Source organism: Sceloporus occidentalis, unplaced genomic scaffold, assembly GCF_023333645.1.
Source record: "Sceloporus occidentalis isolate IW3139 unplaced genomic scaffold, rSceOcc1.0.p SCAF_3, whole genome shotgun sequence".
Taxonomy (NCBI): domain Eukaryota; kingdom Metazoa; phylum Chordata; class Lepidosauria; order Squamata; family Phrynosomatidae; genus Sceloporus; species Sceloporus occidentalis.
Genome location: NW_028316983.1, coordinates 104,542,094 through 104,563,607, shown reverse-complemented (window position 1 = coordinate 104,563,607; position 21,514 = coordinate 104,542,094). Strand labels below are relative to the sequence as shown.

The window sequence follows — 21,514 nt, the reverse complement described above, 5'->3', positions numbered from 1 at the left end:
TAAAGTATCTGGTTTAAAGGTGCATCCAGTAATTTGCATTTACTCCATTAGAACCCTGACATGTAAACAAATTTTCAGAACTTCACTCCATGCCTGTTTCATCATGTTGCCTGTCAGCAGCTTCCCTCCCAAGAAATCAGAGAAAGAGACTATAAATAAACACCACTCTTTTTCACTAGTTGGTTGGGACAGAACAAACTAGAGACAGGGAACTGCCTGCTTCCAGACAATGGGATAAACCTACTATGGAGGCTTGCTTTCCAATGTGGTTTGTTTAGCCACTCCTGCTACAAGTAGGAACCATTGAGCAGCTTAACCATGGCTTGTTGTGTCATGCAGAGCCCTGGATTGTAGTGTCATGAACACATACATAACAGAAGTCCATACCTGAACACAACTTGTCCCACGCCAGGAGGTGCAATCCAAACTGCTGTTACATTTTGCTTGTCATCCCGGTTTGTGTGACTCACTGCAGAATTCTACAATTTTAAAAAAATGATACATAAAAAAGTAACACTCTTACAGGTATCTAAAAACACAACATTACCAGTGTTGCCTTGTCAGACTGGGCCAATGCAAATAGTCAGATTAATCCAGTGTAAGCTCTGTCACCACGGGTCTCTTAATTATCTGGGTGGCTAGGACGGCCACTTTACTTCATTCTTTGTGCTGATGTGTGGTTAAAATCCGGTCTGATATTCAGCTACTTTCACTGGGTGAGAACAATGGTCCTATCAATCCTGTTACCAGAAAAGTGCAGAATAGTGGATTTTTAGGCAACACCTGCATTGTGTGAGAGTGTTCTGCAATGGGTGCCAAGGAAATGGAACAGCCTGACTGCTTGGATAAATACAAGAGAAGGTGGGTAAGTTGCAATTCCTATGGAAAATGTATCAAAAGGAGTACAATGTCCACATCAAGGAAAATATCAGTGCCATTCTATTCTGCTTTGGTCTGATCTCTCCCCTGAATACTATGTCCAATTCTGGAATAAAAAGAATATATTTTTTATTTTAAAAAAATGTTTAAAATGTAAATTTTATTTTTAAAAAATATCTGGAGCCTTTCATTCTCTTCCCACTGAGCCTCACCCCGCTCACCCCATCTATTTAGTGTTTTAAAAGGACACAGGTGAACACCACAGCCCATTTCTGCCCAAAAGTAGATGTTTGGGCAGCAGTGGTGTCACCCCTCCTTTAGGGTATCATCTGGTGTAGCCACACAGCCCTAGTGATGCCTCTGTATAGATATTAATCACCATGAGAGATAAGATGATGCTTTGACAATCACAAAGCATAACTGCCATAACCAAGCTGAAGCTTCCCAATGGTACACACTGGTAGAGATGGCAATGAGAAGTTTCCCAATACTGCACACTGCTGATAGGTCAGAGTAGAAATGCCACAGCCTTCTATTTCCAACCCACTGAGTGGTGCTTGGAAGATACTGTGGTCAACAGTATCAAAGGCTGCTGAAAAGGTGAAGAAAATCAGCAACATGGCAGCCTTTCCCCACATTTTTCTGCCAATCATTAGTCAGAGCAACAAGGTTACAAGTGTCATATCTAGGGCTCAAACCAGACTGAAATTAGTCTAGATAATCCACTTCATGTAGAAACAGTCAGTGCTGGGTCAAACACTGTGGTCTCAATCAGTTTGCCTAGGAATGGGATATTTGCAACAGCTGGTGGTACAGCAGAGCCAGAATTCATGGTGTTGAAGTGCTGGGACATTTTGATTAGCAAGAATGACGATGATTCTGATGACTCACTTTATAGACAAACTCTTTTTATGAACTACTACTGTTGAAATGCAAAGTATTTGGACTGGGGAAGATGGCTTGATCTTTAATAAGCAGTTCAGATTCATTATCATTACAAAAAACTCAGACTCCTTGTTAACACTGCTGGAAGTACCTTGTTGATATAGATTAACATAGCTGCCTGTTCTTTTGACACTTCTTGGAAGCATGGGAACTAGAACTATCATGATGAAAGTTCAACATTATTTATCACTACAAAATTTAGCCCTATTGTAGCAAGTACTAAAATCACCCAGTCTTCAAGAGGAAACATGCTGCTCCCACTCCAGAATGGGGCATCAGAGCTTGGAAAGTTACTTTTTAAAAAGAAATTAATTACGGCCTGTTACAGACTGCCAAAATAAAGCTGCTTCGGGTCTCTTTGTAGGTATGCTATTTAAATGATGCATGGGTCCTAAGAGTCCAGAGGTTGTGCCAAAGCCACACTCCATTCCTAAGCACTGGAATGCAGCTTTGGTGCAGCTTCTGGATTCTTAGGGTGCATGCATCATTTAAACAGCATACCTACAAAGAGACCCGAAGCAGCTTCATTTTGGCAGTCTGTAACAGGCCTACGTAACTTATTATGAGACTACCACCTCAGTAACTTTTTGCCACTAATGTTATAGCATGTGTTCAGGGTGTATATATACATTAGTTTAGTAACTCATTCAGTTATTCACATTTCAGCTGCCTTTTTTGCTAATTTTTTAAAGAAAAAATATATCTCAAAAGAATAAGAAGTAAGGAGATGACCTAAATAAACTGAGGGGAGGACTCCTGCCAAATGTTTCCTAATGCATTTTAGCCCCCAACAATAAGAAAAAGCAATTCCTTATTACATGAAAAACAGTAATGACATATGCTAGTAATTTGCAAAACAACAACAACAACCCCCCCCCCCAATTGTACACTTTATAGGCAATATTATTACTTGTAAAAGATTATTCCTAAGTTTAGTAAGGCACTAGCCACTCAACCATTTCACCTTTGCTAGGAATGCAAAAAATAGTTGCCTTTTTTTTTTTTGCAATGCATAACAGGTTACAACAGAATTACACAGTTTGAATTACACAAGTCACACATACCTGAATATTGTTTCATATACGCTTGTGTGTTAGGATTTAGGATCTGAAAGCTTGAGTCACACATACCTGAATCTTGTTGCACGCAAATCCTTGTGTGCAAGGATTTAGATTTTGAAAACTTCAGTTATACAAGCCACACATACCTGAATATTGTTGCATATAAGCCCTTGTGTGTTAGGATTTAGGATTTGAAAGCTTCCAACAGCAGCCTCTCCTCCAGGTGTTTGAGCCTGGAGTAGAAACCCTTTAAAGCTGGAACCATTGACTCCAGTTAGAGATACTGAGGAGGGAAGAAATATAAGTATGTGTTGGAATTTCTTACTGTAATTGGCATTAACGGCAGGAAAAAGGACCGAAGTTAAAAGCTGTAGCTGTTATGGCAGCTACTCTAATAAGCAGTGCATAATTTAACAAAGTTTAGACAATAGTCACCACATGATTCTTTCTGTCTTTGAAAGCTATGGGATTTTTAAAATGTTTGAGCTTGCCTGGAATGCTAACGTAGGTCCCGAACAGACAGGCCAAAATAAAGCTGCTTCTGATCACTTTGGAGGTATGCTGTTTAAATGATTCATGCATCCTAAGAGACTGGAAGCTGCACCAAAGCCACGCTCCAGTCCTAAGGACTGGACTAGAATGCAGCTTTGGAGCAGCTTCTGGCCTCTTAAGATGTGTGTATCATTTAAATAGCATACCTCCAAAGTGACCCAAAACAGCCTTATTTTGGCCTGTCTGTTTGGGCCCGTAATTATATAAATTAGTACTTGCACAGAGGAGATGTCTTTAAAAGATTTACAATAGTTTTAAAAATAATTGTAATTCTCCCCCAGATACATACACACAAAAAACCAGAGGAATGGGAGTTTATTGCCGTTTGGAGGTGGTTGTTCTGCAGCTTTCATCATCTCTGACCAGAGGTTTGCTAGGGGGGAGATTCTGGCAGCTGTAGTCCAATCTGTAGTCCAGATTTGTTCATGACTGAGAATCCTTCCCTAAATCTGTGCAGTGGGTATAATGCTTATTTGAGTCCAAGATCTGGAGCCCCAAAACATCCTCTCATCTTAATTTCCCCCCCTAAAATATGGCTCGAATATGTCTGGTGTGCTTTATCTTAATTTGTTGAACTCATACAAATATGAAAATAATACAGCCCAAAGGAGCTAGAGGATTACATGTAGATTAGCCTTCTACCACACAATGTCCTCCAGATGTCTTGGATTACAACTCCCATTAGCCCCAACCAGCACAGCAATTTGCCCATGGTGACTGAGGATGATGAGAATTGCAATCCAGCGCCTCAGATAGTGACACATTGGAGAAGGCTATAAATCTTTTCCCTTCCAAGAAGGAAACGTTTACTATAGATATGGGTTTGGTTTCAGCAATTAGTTCTGCAAATTCCTGCGTTCAAAAAGAAGAAGCCATACGTGTTTCCTTTCTTCCCACAGTAGACTGTAACAAGGTTGAAATAAGAATGTTTTCCACTAGACAAAGAATCTTTCTGTCTTTCTTACTCCCACTGTGTTTGATCTTGTTGGCGGCAGAGACCATTATTCATTAAAGTTCCTGGCTGCAATCCAGCAGACCTCCTACTGTAGTATTACACTTGCACACCCAGCTTTTCCGGTTCTGCACCCAACATCTATTTTTGTCAGTCAGGAGTTTTTGAACAGAAAAGCATATAATATGTGAGAGACTGCATCCAGAAAAGAGGGGGGAAATAACAAGTGTGCACATGTGCTCAAATACATACACAAACACAGCCATCCAGATCCAGGCTACTGGGCAGGTAGTCATCTCAAGTCTTTTAATAGTTGGATGAAAGAAAAAAACTTTCTAAAACAAAGTTGTTAATTTAAAAAAAATACAATATAACAGGGGAGTGTTATATCCCAATCAGATATAATACTGAATGTTCTGTATTTACCTATGATCTCATCTCCTGGGGTGAATGATGTGTTGGAGATGGAAATGGCATACGGTGGTAGAGAGGTCTGTGAAATGGCATTTTCATGACTGGGTAACATAGAATTACAAGCCACACTGATTTTGCCACTTGGGTAGCCAAAAGATGTTGAAGAAAATACCTTCCAGAAAAGAAAGAACCTGAGCAATGCTTCCATCTGTGAAGAAACAAAGCATCTGTAAATCAGGTAGCAGATCACTGCACAAGCAGGGGGAAGAGGGGGTAATCTTTATAAATTGTGTAATCTGTTTAATATTTGGCACAAATGCAGCTGCAGAGAGCAAGAGCACACATTTTCCTCCCCTTAAAGAACACAAACTAATGCCCTTATCACATGAGCAAAATTTGAAGTTATCCCAGGGTCAATGTGAAGGCAATGCAGGGGCAATCATGGGGTTTCAAGTTTGTTTATCACACGATGCCAAACACAATCAGGAGCCATCTTAAACACAATCGGGGGGTCATTCCAGGGTCATTCCAAGGTTAGGTAAAGTTTCAAGTTTGTTTATCACACGATGCCAAATGCAATCAGGAGCCATCCTAAACACAATCGGGGGTCATTCCAGGGTTAGGTAAAGTTTCAAGTTTGTTTATCACACAATGTCAATTCTGAGGTCATTCCAGGGTAAGGTAAATTTGGGGGAAAAGAGGATTTCCTTAACCCTGGAATGGCCCCCGATTGTGTTTAAGATGGCTCCTGATTGAAACCCTATGATTGCCCCTGCATTGCCTTCACAATGACCCTGGGGTAACTTCAAATTTTGCTCGTGTGATAAGGGCCCGAGTCAAACTCAGAATACAGCAGTGTGTGCAAACTTGCTTGCAAGAAATTTGGTCAAAACCTTACAGGCAAAAGAAAATGGAATTAAATTTGTTTTGCCACACTTTTTAATGTGGAAGGTCATTACTTTTTAATTAGGCAGGTCAGGATGATCTTCTAGCAATGCAAGGCAACAGGAGTGAACCAATGTAAAAAAAAACACCATATGCCTACCAGGGAATCCTGCAAGTTATGTCAGGAGTAAGAAAATGTTTACTCTCTGTTTTGGACTACAATTTCCATCATTCCCAACAAGTATGGTCCACCATGCTCAGGAATTATGTGAACAGCAGTTAAAAACATCTGGAGTGGCAAATCAACAGATCTTGAATCCCATTGTGGGAGAAAGGCAGGATATAAATCCTCCAAGGGGTTGTTCCCACTTAAGATTTGAAACGATTTAAAATACAACGTTTTTAATAAAATCGATTCAAAATAACACTGTTCTTATCCCGCTATCCGAATCACTTTGTTCATCGCTCCCATCTGGTTATTTAAATCGAAGTTTTTACCTGCAAGCGTTCCTACTTGGCATGAAATCGGTGTTTAAATAAAGCGATTCTTCTCCTCCATACCTTATTTGGAGCTGTCAATCAATAGTACGTCAGAATGACGTAACGTTAATCCGGAATATTTGGAAGCGATTTATCTTTTGGCATCGTTTCCATTTCATTGACTGTTTGTGAATTTAGCGAATTTAGGAAAGCGAATTTAGGAAACCCAAGCTCTTTCCAGAGGAACTATGGGATAGGTTTTGCATGACAGCATCCCCTCTTCATGTCTCCCAAAAGACAGCCAGGGAGAATCCCTTCAGAGAGCCCAGAGATCAATGAAGGAGGCTGCTGGAAAAGCAGGGAGGGAGTACTCTTCCCAAAGATTCTCTTTCCAGGGTTGGAGGAGAAGGCAGATTCCATTTGAGAAAGGGAGAGAGAAAGGCTCTATCCCCCCCCCCCCCCCAATTGATTAGAGCCCTTCCCTGCCTGGGCGAGATCAGATGTCTCCTCGCGAGGAGCCATCCCTTCCCTGCCTCTCCTCCGTTAGAAATGGGCTCTCCCCACACAGAGGGGGAGGTTGCAATCCACCGGGGGAAGCCTTGAGCAGCCGGGACTTCAGGCGCTTAAAGCGCTGAAGAGATTAAGCGCCTGTAAACCATTAAAATAAAAAATAAAAATAATCCTTATCTCTTATTGAAAGACCACAGCGGACAAAGGGGTGAGGGAAGCAAAAATGGCGACAGCCAGACGGATGGGGACAGAAAGGGCAACTCCCCCAAGGACAGCCCCATCGCACTCCGCTCCTCCCATTCTTCTAACGCAATTTCAAAGGCTGTCGTTCCTATTTAAATGCTCCGGTTCCTAAATCGAATCAATGGAAAAACGTAGGTCAGACCCTAGTGTTTTTTTAACACGCGTTAAATGAGGAAAACTCGATTCAAAATTTTATTCCGCTCTACAATTCGATTTGTAGTGGGGACGATTGCGGGATGCTCTAGAACCGTTCTAGGTTTAAATCGGATCCTAATAGGAACTCCACTCCTTGGATTCGATTCAGAACGCGGGGTTTCACCTAGTGAGAACAACCCCCAAGGTAAACTAAATTAAATTAAATGTCTTAAACTATATATAAAATTGTCAAAAAAATTCCAGCCATCCTGGAACAGATATTTAGTACAGCCTCCCCTTTGAAAATTACTTGTGTAAGTTCTTCTTGAAGCTAAATGTTACCAAGAACTATTTCCATGACATATGAATAGATGAAAACCTAGGAGGAAACCAAAATTTGACACAAGGCAGGATGAGGTGGCAGGAAGAGAAAGCACAAACCACTTCCAGCCATTTATCATGTGGCTAAAATAGGTAAAATTCACATCTGTAGAACCCACCCACTTTGCCTTTGGCCCTGTCTAATGGTGGAGTGTGATCTCTTGAGACCTTTACCACACTGCGATTTAGCAGAAATGGTTGCAAAAACCTATGGCTAAAAGAGTTTTCCCAACCCCTGCTGTATTACTTGTACTTATGAAATATTTCCTTATGTATTGTATAGTTATGAAATACACAATAAAGTGAAAGAAAATTATTTCCTTCCCACATAAAATACAGGAAAACATATAAATAGATCGTTCATCTTGTACACAAATTTGCACTGCTGACAATAAATACGATATCCATCAAGGAGAATTTTTAATTGAAAGGTTGTACAGAAGAATTTTAAGAGAACAAATAAATATTTTACTCATTTTAATATAAGACAATTAATCTATTGTTTCCAATGAGAGGCATGTACCTAGGGCTTTATCACACCTTTTGCGCTATAGTCCTGCAACCTGTACAATACCAGCATAGGAGCAGCCACCACCGAACTTCTGCGTTTAGTGTGACAGGGCTGCTGCCAGCATCACATTCCTTTCCTTTCCCTTAACCCCTCCCTATTTCTCTTACGCCTTGCCCAGCATGCCTTTTGCGTTTGTTTGTTTTTTTAATTCAACTTTTTTCATGTTATTTCAGAGCCCCACAGCCCTAATCCACTCTTAAAACTTTGGGGATCCAGGGCTATGAAATACCGTAGTTTGAAAAAAAGTTGGAAAAAATTTAAAGGGAGGGAAAGGAGGGAAAGTGAGGAGGAGGAGACAGTGAGGCCACATGATGCCAATTGCGCTACTGCTGCAGGAATAGCTTTCTACACCTGCGGCAGGGCACGATTGGCATTTCATTCATGGGTTTCTATTAAAGTGAGAAGCTATACTAGAAAGAGATACCTTATTGGTTAAGTGTATGTTCAATAGTTCAAATGATCAATTACGTGTTTTTTTAAAAGTACAATAAAAACAAACAGTTTAGGGTTGAAGAGCGGGGTATAAATACCATAAATAAATAAATAAATAAATAAATAATCTTATACATGCCTAATCAGAATTTGGTAAGGTTTACTCACAGTTAAGATGTCCAGTAGGGACAGACAACAGTGGCCCTCCATATCTTTTTGGCCTGTAGGTCCCATTATTCCTAGTCAGCATAGCCAATAGTCAGGGATACAGTCCAACCATAGGTAGGAAAGGGACACCCTCAAAGTTTTGGGGTGAGATCCCCCAACAATACTGGAGAAGAGCCACAACTGTCTATCCCTGGTGTAAAAGACTGCTGGCCAATGTTTCTTTCAGACAAGCACCTTTTACTGTACTATTTATTTTGAGAAAATAATACCAGTAGTCTTCTAGGAAAACTCCAAAATGATTTCTTGCATATTCAGATAGTTATAGTGTTTGTGCTGACATTTTTGCTGCATAACAAGTAAACAGTTAAATAAAAACTTAATTCACCCAGACATTCTGAAATAAACATTGCTCGTGTTTGTGCAGTCCACAGGGTCATTATTATGGCAATAAAAATTCATTGATAGGTGACAGTAGTACAGCTTGGGAAAGCTTTTTTTTTACTACATCTGTGAGAATCTGCTTTGTTTTCTACTGACTTTCCTTCTTTTTGAGAAATACAAAGCTCAGGCAAAATAATCTGAAAGGATACAATGGTTTCAAATGTGCAACGTGACCAGTTTGCTAGCCACAACTCAGAATTTTCATACATATAAAAGCAAAGACAGACAGCCAATGGACTGCAGATATCACAACATCCTACAAATTTGAGTTGAGAAAGGCTCCCTCTCCCCATATGCAATATATAGGGCTACAACTCCCATTATCCCCAAACAATGTGATCATTTAGTACCTGGTGATGCCGATGGCATTACAATTTGACTTGTCTTGACTACAACACATCTATTGGAGAAAAGCTGTTCCATGACACTTCTGCTCCTTAATATAGCAATAAACACTTCCTCTCCCAAATATTATTGGCCTTTCCTTCACATTGGATTTCTGACCTTAATGTATATTGATTTGTTTTATAGTTGAGTCTCTGCATCCATTGGTTCTGCATCCGTAGATTCAACTAATCACTGCTTGAAAACATGTATTTTTTAATTCCAAAAAGCAAACCTTTCAATTGTTCACCATTTTATACAAGGGATGCCATACTACACCATTCTATATAATATGACTTGAGCACCCATGGATTTTGGTATCTGGGGCAGGGGGCTGCAACCAAGCCCTAGCAGATACCAAGAAGCCATTGTAGCCAACATTCCAGATTTAAACAGTACATGCAGTATGGTCTCGAGATCTGAGTACAAATCCCAACTGCGTAGCCCTGATGAAAAGCCACCATCACATTTCAACCTATGTGGAATGGAAATAGCCTCATATACACTGCTGTAAGGACCTTGGAGAAAGGTAAGTTAAAAATATAATACATCAGTGTTTATCAGTGATTTTGTGTTCTTCTGGTATGGCCAGTTACATATATAAAATATATTTATTTTGTATTTTGGGGCTGGACCTATCATTAGGCAGAAACAGCACAACCAGTATCGTGGTCTCCTCTATTCCCCTTTAACTTTTCCCACCCTCTTGAACTGGCATAATGGAAGCATTAATTCTTGCAGGTGTTTTAGTCTGGTTGTCTGTCAGTCATGCCTAGTTGTCTCCTCTCAATGAGTGCTAGAAAGTGAAGGTAGGAAAAAGACCCCTTACTAAGTACAGTTGGCCCTCCTTATACACAGATTTTTTTATCCACGGATTCAAACATTCATGGCTTGAATATATTCAAAGAAATATAAATTCCAAATAGCAAACCTTGATTTTCCATTTTATATTAGAGGCACCAATTTCCTTTTGCATTATATTTAATGGGACTTGAGCATCCACAGATTTTGTTATCCACAGGGGGAGCTGGAACCAAACTCCAGCAGAATACAAGGGCCCACTGTAATAGGCAGAGAAGCAGGCAGTCGAGACCCTGCATGCCAACAGGCATCAGAAACACACACAGAAACATTACTCTGCTTATGCCAGGCAGTTGGCATTCCAGCAGTTGCCTGAACATGCACAGAGCAGTGATGTCACTGCATCACAAATCCCATAGTTCATTACCATTGGCTATGTCTGGTGTCACTCATGTGGGATGAAAGCCAAAACAGCCAGGGGGGTCAAATGTTTCCCACATCCAGCAAGACACATGTTGTTGTTGTTGTCGTGTGCCTTCAAGTCATTCCTAATTTATGGCGACCCTAAAGCAAACCTATCATGGGTCTTTTCTTGGCACATTTCTTCAGAGGGGGTTTGCCATTGCCATCCTCATGCACCTTTCTTTTTCTTTCTAACAAGAGACTAGTTTTCAATCTTACTGCTATTCAAATACAGCAGAAGTGTAGAACACATACAATTGAAATGTTAAAAACTACGGTTGAATAACATAATCCATGTGTTACACAGGAAGATATCATGTGCTCGAGTCACATTTTCTCCGCAAGTGCTGCACAAAAAGGGTGTTTGTGAAGGATGGTTTGTATCTCCTCTAAGATGGAATTTTTCCATACAAAAATCAAGCACATTTTATTTATTTAGGGGATTCAAGGCAGTTAGCTGACAAGATTAAAACAAACTACAACACACAAACACACAACCCCTGATGATACAAAAGTAAAAACAAAACAAAATATGCTAGCTACCATTGTAAAACATCTATAACTTATAATAGTATAAATTCATTTTTAAAAATGACTGTAAAAATAAAAATGATGCACAGACATGATCCAAGGCTGATGCATTTACACCTTCAATTCTGCATAGTAAACAAAGAAAAAAACATTTCCCCCCCAAATAACATTTCCTCCACAATAAAGAAACAATTTTTTAAGGTGAAGACCCCTACATACTTTCACACTTGAGCAAAGGTACGAAAAGTTACTTTGAGGATTTCAGCTTCCAGAATCCCCCAACACAGGGTGATCAGACATTCTCCATTTCTCAGACATGTCTTACATTTTAGCCTTCTGTCCAGGAGGAATTCCAAAATGTCCTCCATTTGGAGCACGACTGAGAAGCACGAATTTACATTTATATTAATGTTTTTAGCTTCTATTTGGAAATGTCCAACATTTTTCTTGCATTTCTTACATTTTACGGCACCTTGTCATCCTTTGCAATTAGGACATCTGGCCAACCTTCCCAAAAGGGACTCTAGGACTTATAGTCCAAAACAGTTACTTTTTCAAGCTCTGCTCCTGAGCATCCAGCCTAAGTCTTATGGAGCAAATCAAGTAAGAGTGACAATCAGATTCAAAACTGCAAACACCAGATGCCTGCATTGCATAGGTAGGTAGGTAAGTCAGTAAAACTGGGGCCATATCCCCATCCCTTCTCCATCTATTACCCCACGTTGAGATCACTTTACCTTTAACAAGAAGACAGACTGAGCATTCAAGGGAGTGTCCTTATTTCAAAAAGGAGATGTAGGGTCAAGAAAAAAGTCACTTGATGAATCTCTCTCAGGTCTTCAATTCTTAAAGTAGACAGAAGCCTTTCCAAAAGGAAGGACGAAAAATTTGGATATACTTGAACACTGTTGTTCATCAGGCAGCTTGTTTCTGTAGGGTCTTCATTGCAATTGCCTTGTGAGCTGTCCTGGCCACTTTGAGGAGTGAGGAAAAGCCCAGGTATTCTACCCAAGAGGTTGCTTTCCTACTTAAATGACTACGAAGTGGAGAGAAGGATCCCGGTCTGCTGCATCAGAAGTGCCTAAGTGGTGTCCTGATTTATGAAACTTCAGCTCTTCAATGCCTCGAAAGTAAAAACTGTTCTGATCCCTCTGCAGGCCAATGTGCAGCATTACATTTCTTGTAAATATGCACTTTCTTCCTCTGCTGAAGGCTGCATACACAAATAATCCAGTTTATCTACAGTTTGCATCTTTCTAGAAGTCTAGCAACAGGCGCAGCAGATTACATATGACTAGTGCAGAATAAAGTACACTGATTACTGGAAGAAACAGTTATATGGCACTCTTAATACAATCTATCAAAGCTGCATCTGACAGCTGAGTCACGCTCTACTCTTCTAGCTGCAACCCTGAGATCCTTTTCACATGTCCTTTTTGCCAAGCCAAGCAGTACTAACTAGCACAAGATGTTTGGATAACTGATGCAAAGGACAAAATGCAGAATCGTCTCTTCACCCACTTTTTCAGCTACTTTTGAAAGAACCATTTCTCTGTTGTCCTCCAACCTTTATAAAATAATAAAATAATAAAATAAATTATTTATTTGTATCCCGCCTCTCCCTGTTTTGGATCGAGGCGGGTTACAACAAGCATAAGAACAATAGAAATAGAACATAACAAATCACAAGTTAAAAACATAGCAAAGCATATAAAATCCAATTTTATACTTTACTTCAGTTGCTGCAAATTGAGTTCAAATGGCAAAAGTACTCTGGACTCTAGGCTTTATCACACCAGCCCCTTTCTTGCTGCAATTATGGGGAAAAATTAAAATAGCACTTTTATTGTTGCCTTTACTGCATTGTATTTCTTTCACGCGATTGGGGCTGCTGTCCCCATCGTGCTCCCTTCCCATCCTGTCCCTGAACATTCTCTCCTGGAAACTTCACTCTAATCCCAAAATTGGCCCTGGGATATGTTTTGCCCTATAAATATGCCAGGTCAGGTGCCCCAAATTTAGTCTTTCTTGAGTCAGACAGACTCTCTGTCAGTATCTTGCTTGATTTCTCAGCACTGCTGGCCACTCCATGATCCACAGGCAGCTGGTGAGCCATTTCACTTCACAGTGAAATGACACTTCACACTCTCTGCAATCCCTTCAGTCACTATCTGTTACCACCTTTATATCATTAGTTCTTGGCTGAGTGTGTGAGTGAGTGTCTCTGTCTGAATGGTGATTTCCCTTTGATTTGCAGATAAAACTATTTTGGACTTGCACTCTGGCGGTCTGTTTCTTGGAACTGATATATACAGGCTTGATCCCAGCTTTGAGTTGCCCAAGTCCTCTCGGCTGCTTTAACTGAGCTAATGAAATCCCCCTATTAAATATTGGCTGTGGGTGCTCTCCCGGGACTCTTGCAATTTGGGTAACCAACAGTATTAAAATGTTCACACTTTCAACACTAGTTTTGAAAGGTAGCTTACATTATAACTGTAATGGAATTTTACACTTCACCAATAGCCAGAGTTCTACAAAGTCTTCCTTCAATGGGCTTAAGCACATCTAACAGTGTATTGGAATGCTGCCAGTGTATCCTCAGATAAACTTTGAAATATGACTTTGCTTCATAGATAAGCATCAGCAAGGCTGCTGAAATAATTAAACTATGAGATATGATTATGTAGCATTATTGACACACACACAAAAATCATTCAGATGAAAAAATATCAATACATCATCACGAGTTTAACCATATGATTCAGCATTTTCTCTTGGCATACTAAAGATATCACTGACCAATATGGCTTCAGGTAAATAATTACACCGAGGTAGTGTTACAGTTGAATACAAACTAGACTTCAAATTGTAAAAAATAATTAGGGCAAGATAGTTTAAACAAGAGTTTGGGAGATTATTTTTTAAAATATCATTACAATATCAAGCCCCAACTAGTTAGTTATTATTCTACTTACAGTTTTTTAAAGCGACTCAATGTTCTTGTGTTATTCCAAAGTAACACACTTAACAAGTGAAGGAACGAGAAATAGAATAATTAGTAGAAAATGGATTCAGGGCTTAATAATTAATTCACTAAAAAATCTAATTCAATTGTATTCATGTTGGAGGGTGGAAAATGTGTTTCTGAAACTATCATGTAAATTTTAATTAAATGCCTTTGAAGTTAAATCACTATTAAAGGCCTTACTAACGTAATGATGAGAAGTTTCATTACTTATTATATTCTCCTCTATTAAGAGAGCCAGTGTGATGCAGTGGTTTGAGTGTTGGATCTCAGCTCAGAGATCAGGGTTCAATTCGCTGCTCAAGCATAAAAACCTATTGAGCAAGTCACACTCTCTCAGCCTCAGAGGATGGCAATGGCAAACCCCTTCTGAAAACACTTGCCAAGAAAACCTTATGATAGTTTGCCTTAGGGTCACCATAAGCCAAAAAACAACTTGGATTCAAACAACAACAATTCCTGTTGTGAGTCAGGACTTGTCTACATTGCCAAACCCCCCCCCCCCAAAAAAAAACACCCAAACCCATGCTTGCTTCTGCAATCAATTCACACAACATTCTGGATGATGTGCAGGCTATTTACTAGGAATGTTGTTCAGAGGGCAATACAGTGGTACCCCGGGATACGAATTGATCGCGTTACGAAATTTCCGGGTTACGAAAAAGTTAGATTGGAAAAAACTGTTCCGGGTTACGAAGATTTTTTCGGGTTACGAAATTTATTTCGGCGCGAAATTCAAATGTGAAGCGCGGCTAGCGGCTTTCCAGCGCCTTTTCGGGTTGCGAAATTTTTCGGGTTACGAACGGCGCCGCGGAACGAATTAATTTCGTAACCCGAGGTAGCACTGTACTCTGAATTTTAAAAACACCTTTTATCCAAGACTTCCCCAAAAAGTCCAAATAATCCTGTGTGTGACTGGCACTCCAAAGTGGCTTCAGTGTGGAATAGGGATTGAGAAGAGGGTTTGGTGGGTGGGATTAGTTGGTCCCAGCAAGCATGGTGCATGTGCCATTTTTTTACACATCAGAAGACAAACAGCATGTGGCACAGCCAAGCTTAGAAAGTCCTCCTTTCAACACAAGAAATTTCCCCCCTTCTCCCTGTCCCTGCCTCTCTGTACTCTGCTGTCTCTAGAGCAAATCAAACCACCACCCTAGTCTCACATTTGAAACCGTAAGGTGGATGGAAACATGAGCCAAGCAGCAACCCAGCGACATCAGTGCCCCATTTCTTTTCCCAGAGTTGGATGGGAGGGTGAGAACTTTGAACTGAGGGCAAGATCTGGGGCAGGGAGTGAAGACCCAGAGCTGTGGTGCATGTTTGAGGTAAGCAATAACCTCCCATGTATGTATGCAGATCTCTGCATGAGTGAGCAAGTGAATGAATGAGACAGGCAGTACACGTATTCCCTCTTCCTCCCCTCCCTGGATATCCCCCACCATTCTCTCACTCACTCATTTGTGTGAAGATTTGCATATCTGTGAAGTCGAAGGCTTTCATGGCCAGCATCCATAGTTCTTTGTGGCTTTTTCGGGCTATGTGGCCATGTTCTAGAAGATTTTCTTTCTGATGTTTCGCCAGCATCTGTGCATATCTATTTTTATGACAGAAAGAAAACAGAGAGACAAGGCTGATAGAGGGAATCAGAAGGGGGAGTGCATTCACTCAATCACTTGCTTGCTTGGCAATAACACTGCGAATTCCTACCGGGATGCACATGGGTTGTAACCGTACCAGATGGATCTTATCACACTGCCCCATGGCTGGGCAGCAGCAATAGCAGCAATAGCAACTTCATATATATATATATACATACCACTGAAGCAGTCTCTAAGTGGTTTACAATTGTAAGCTAATTGCCCCCAACAAGCTGGGTACTCATTTTAGTGACCTCAGAAGGATCCAAGACTGAGTCGAGCCAGAGCCTTAGCTGGTATTGAACTCGCAACCTTATGACAGGAAAATCCTGTTCTCTTTGACAACAAACATAACAATGCTATTTACTGTCATCATGTTTGCAAAGATGTTTGGATAAAGATTTGTATAAGTATGCTTCAAGCAGTTGCCTTTTTTGCAAAGCATATTGCATTCACAATGTGGAAAGCAATTAAGGGCTGCATATAAGACTTTGGCATCAAAAATGGAAACACATAGTGCCCATATCTGAAAAAGATGTTTGCCTCTCCTCACCAGAACTAGATCAGGAGACACTTCTGCTCCTCTTTGTGGGTACATTTTATTTTCTGCTTTGTGTAAGAATTGGATAAATCGACTTTGCTAACAGCCAAAAAAGAAAAAAAGGAAAGGAAAGGAAAGGAAAGGAAAGACAGATACTTTTTTGATCTATCCTTGACAAAACCTAGCCTACAAGTGCCTTCCACACCATGACACCAATCGTTTATACTTCTCTTTCCATGACTTTCGTTTTCCCTTTGCCTGTAAACCTAGGAGATATACTGTGATCATCATCATCATCATCATCATCATCATCAAATGCAATAGCAAAAAGGTTTTGGTGCATTTAATATAATAAAAAGTTTCCATCATTTTTCTGAGGTCCATCACTGTAATCATTCTATTCATGCTTAAACCTTGGAGAAGAACCTAATGAACACAGTGGGATGTACTTCGGAGTGAATATTTATAGGACTGCTCTGTATGACTCTCAGACTCTTATATACATCGTTTTCTTTTCCAAAGGAAATCACAATAGAAGCAGAACATCAGCCAAAATATACAGCGGGCCCTTGGTATCTGTGGATGCTCAACTCCCTTTGAATACAATGGCATATTAATAATATTATTAATTATAATAATAATAAATGTATTTGTATCCCACTTCTCCAAAAAGATCAAAGTGGCGAACAATAAAACATCCGTAAAATACAATAAGCATTTTTTCTGGATGATGGCACCCTGGGCCTTCTTCCCCACTGCAGTCCGAAAATTGAATCGGACCCATTAAAAAACATCTGTTTCAAAAGGCCTTGTAATGCTAACGTGGATGAAATTCAAAATGCAGACAAGCTTTTATTAAAATAAGAACCGAAATTTTGTTGTATAGATGGTTCCAGACAAATGGTACTTGAATAAATGCAAATAAAGTTATTGTTGTTTCTGGCACTTGTGTTACTTATTTCAGTTGGTGAGGTTTCTTTCTTAGTGTTAACTTTGGGCCTGAACAGACAGGCCACAATAAAGCTGCTTCGGGTCACTTAGGAGGTATGCTGTTTAAATGTCACATGCATCTTAAGAGTCCAGAAGCTGTGCCAAAGCCATGCTCCGGTTAGGACGGCTGCATCATGTAAATAGCATACCTCCAAGTAACCTGAAGCAGCTTTATTTTGGCCTGTCTGTATAGGCCAGCGGTTCCCAACCTTTGTTGGGCCGAGACACCCATTCTGGGCGAAGGTCCGGCCCGTGACCTCCCTCATTGGTTGGGAGGCGAGGAAGGAGCGGGACTTTCGACTGCCTACAAGCTCCAGAGGGGTTTGCGGCCGGATGTCCCGCCCCTTCCCAGCCTACCAACCAATCAGGGAGGCCACTGGGGAAGAAGGGGCGGGATTTCTGGTTGCAAAGGCCGCTGGAGTTTGTAGTCCCAGCATTTCTGCGTCTCATGGGTGCCTTCGAGGGGACCAAATCAGCACCCACATGCAAATTCCCTCTATTACCTCACAGTCCAATGGTCACTCTGTATAGACCTCCGGAACCTCACAAGGAAGGCCCCTCCCTTCCCTTTGCCCCTCTGCCAATCAGCACCCACATGCAAATTCCCTCTCTTACCCCACAGTCCAATGGTCACTCTGTATAGACCTCCGGAACCTCACAAGGAAGGCCCCTCTCTTCCCTTTGCCCCTCTGCCAATCAGCACCCACATGCAAATTCCCTCTCTTACCTCACAGTCCAATGGTCACTCTGTATAGACCTCCAGAACCTCACAAGGAAGGCCCCTCCCTTCCCTTTGCCCCTCTGCCAATCAGCACCCACATGCAAATTCCCTCTCCTACCTCACAGTCCAATGGTCACTCTGTATAGACCTCCAGAACCTCACCAGGAAGGCCCCTCCCTTCCCTTTGACCCTCAGCCAACCAGCACCCACATGCAAATTCCCTCTCTTACCTCACAGTCCAATGGTCACTCTGTATAGACCTCCGGAACCTCACAAGGAAGGCCCCTCCCTTCCCTTTCACCCTCTGCCAATCAGCACCCACATGCAAATTCCCTCTCTTACCTCACAGTCCAATGGTCACTCTGTATAGACCTCCGGAACCTCACAAGGAAGGCCCCTCCCTTCCCTTTGCCCCTCTGCCAATCAGCACCCACATGCAAATTCCCTCTCTTACCTCACAGTCCAATGGTCACTCTGTATAGACCTCCAGAACCACATAAGGAAGGCCCCTCCCTGCCCTTTGCCCCTCTGCCAATCAGCACCCACATGCAAATTCCCTCTCTTACCTTACAGTCCAATGGTCACTCTGTATAGATCTCCAGAACCTCACAAGGAAGGCCCCTCCCTTCCCTTTGACCCTCAGCCACTCAGCACCCACATGCAAATTCCCTCTCTTACCTCACAGTCCAATGGTCACTCTGTATAGACCTCCAGAGCCTCACAAGGAAGGCCCCTCCCTTCCCTTTGACCCTCTGCCAATCAGCACCCACATGCAAATTCCCTCTCTTACCTCACAGTCCAATGGTCACTCTGTATAGACATCCGGAACCACACAAGGAAGGCCCCTCCCTTCCCTTTGCCCCTCTGCCAATCAGCACCCACATGCAAATTCCCTCTCTTACCTCACAGTCCAATGGTCACTCTGTATAGACCTCCGGAACCTCACAAGGAAGGCCCCTCCCTTCCCTTTCACCCTCTGCCAATCAGCACCCACATGCAAATTCCCTCTCTTACCTCACAGTCCAATGTTCACTCTGTATAGACCTCCGGAACCTCACAAGGAAGGCCCCTCCCTTCCCTTTGCCCCTCTGCCAATCAGCACCCACATCCAAATTCCCTCTCTTACATCACAGTCCAATGGTCACTCTGTATAGACCTCCAGAACCACACAAGGAAGGCCCCTCCCTTCCCTTTGCCCCTCTGCCAATCAGCACCCACATGCAAATTCCCTCTCTTACCTTACAGTCCAATGGTCACTCTGTATAGACCTCCAGAACCTCACAAGGAAGGCCCCTCCCTTCCCTTTGACCCTCAGCCACTCAGCACCCACATGCAAATTCCCTCTCTTACCTCACAGTCCAATGGTCACTCTGTATAGACCTCCAGAGCCTCACAAGGAAGGCCCCTCCCTTCCCTTTGCCCCTCTGCCAATCAGCACCCACATGCAAATTCCCTCTCTTACCTCACAGTCCAATGGTCACTCTGTATAGACCTCCAGAACCTCACAAGGAAGGCCCCTCCCTTCCCTTTGCTCCTCAGCCAATCAGCACCCACATGCAAATTCCCTCGCCTACCTCACAGTCCAATGGTCACTCTGTATAGACCTCCGGAACCTCACAAGGAAGGCCCCTCCCTTCCCTTTGCGCCGCAGCCAATCAGCACCCACATGCAAATTCCCTCTCTTACCTCACAGTCCAATGGTCACTCTGTATAGACCTCCAGAACCTCACAAGGAAGGCCCCTCCCTTCCCTTTCCCCTCTGCCAATCAGCACCCACATGCAAATTCCCTCTCCTACCTCACAGTCCAATGGTCACTCTGTATAGACCTCCAGAACCTCACAAGGAAGGCCCCTCCCTTCCCTTTGCTCCTCAGCCAATCAGCACCCACATGCAAATTCCCTCGCCTACCTCACAGTCCAATGGTCACTCTGTATAGACCTCCGGAACCTCACAAGGAAGGCCCCTCCCTTCCCTTTGCGCCGCAGCCAATCAGCACCCACATGCAAATTCCCTCTCTTACCTCACAGTCCAATGGTCACTCTGTATAGACCTCCAGAACCTCACAAGGAAGGCCCCTCCCTTCCCTTTCCCCTCTGCCAATCAGCACCCACATGCAAATTCCCTCTCTTACCTCACAGTCCAATGGTCACTCTGTATAGACATCCAGAACCTCACAAGGAAGGCCGATAGGATTCCGGATGGGAACCAAAGTAGAGAAGGGGAGGCCTCTTTGGAGGATCTCACCCCGAATGATGGAGGACGAAAGATGTGTCCTAGAGCTGGAAAAGAAAATCGCTCTTCTGCAATTGTTAAAAGGAAAAGGAGACTTTGTCCCAGTTTCGTGGTGGGAAGAGCTCAAGAGAGCCATGAAAGAACGGTGTGTGCAGTTACTGAAGGGCTATTATAAACAAGAGCTAAAAGATTACCAAGAAGCACTTTATCTCTTTTTGAAGATCCATTATAGGATTAGTAAGGGGTTTCCTTATGATCAGCAAAAGCTGGATCAAGCCAAGATGAAGATTAGAGACTATCACAAACAACAGAGGAAGATCAGGGTAGAAAGGCAGAGGAATAGGACAAAAGGACCGGTTTTGGAGAAAGGAGAATGGGAAAAAGACAGGATAGGAAAGATTAGAAGTGAGGAAATGACTAGCCTCCAGAATAAGAAAGACGGTCAGACCGTAAGCAATACTAGGGAGATGCTTTCGCTGATGGGACAGCTGTATGGAGAATTGTACGAGGGACAAAACATTGAGGCTGAGACGATAGATAACTTCTTGAAAAGGGTGAACAGGGATAGCCATCAGGGCCTCTTGACGGAAGAGGAGAAGGAAGAGTTTTGTAGACCCATCACACCGGAGGAGGTCAAGAGAGTGATTACGGAAGGGAGGGTCAAGTCGGCCCCTGGCCCCGACGGTCTCAATTATAGCTTCTACAAAAGGTTTAAAGAGACCATGAGTACCATTTTGGCAGGAGTTTTTAACACCGCTCTGGAGACAGAGAACTTGGGAGACGGTTTTTATACTGGTCTCCTTATTTTCCTGCCCAAGGCGGGAGATGCCACGCTTCCAGAAAACTGGCGTCCCATCACCCTCACTAATGTGGACTACAGGATTTTGGCCAAAGACCTGAATAATAGACTGGTAAAGGTCATATCGAAACTGGTGGTAGGTACTCAGACGAGTGCGGTGCCTGGGAGGAAAATGACAGCATCCTTAGCTTTGTTGCGAGAATTCTTCCAAGGGACGGGGAGCATTAAGGACACGAACGGGATCCTGCAAGTAGATCAATCTAACCCTAACCCTAACCCTAATCCTAACCCTAAACCTTGACTCTTGGCCCTTGGCCCTTGGCCCTTGACCCCAGACCCGC

The 21,514-nt window shown here is 42.3% G+C and overlaps 1 protein-coding gene across 1 annotated transcript in view; it reads right to left on the bottom strand.

The window, feature by feature from the left end:
- LOC149316521 (ferric reductase 1-like) overlaps positions 1-21,514 on the bottom strand; it is a 57,616-nt gene that overhangs the window by 20,595 nt on the left and 15,507 nt on the right. The window contains exons 2-5 of the mRNA XM_089518720.1: positions 15,707-15,846; positions 4,816-5,011; positions 3,032-3,168; positions 388-479 (exon numbers count right to left, since the gene is read on the bottom strand). Of these exons, the coding sequence (XP_089374846.1) occupies positions 388-479; positions 3,032-3,168; positions 4,816-5,011 (425 nt within the window). The 5' untranslated portion in view covers positions 15,707-15,846. The remainder of the gene's footprint in view (positions 1-387; positions 480-3,031; positions 3,169-4,815; positions 5,012-15,706; positions 15,847-21,514) is intronic.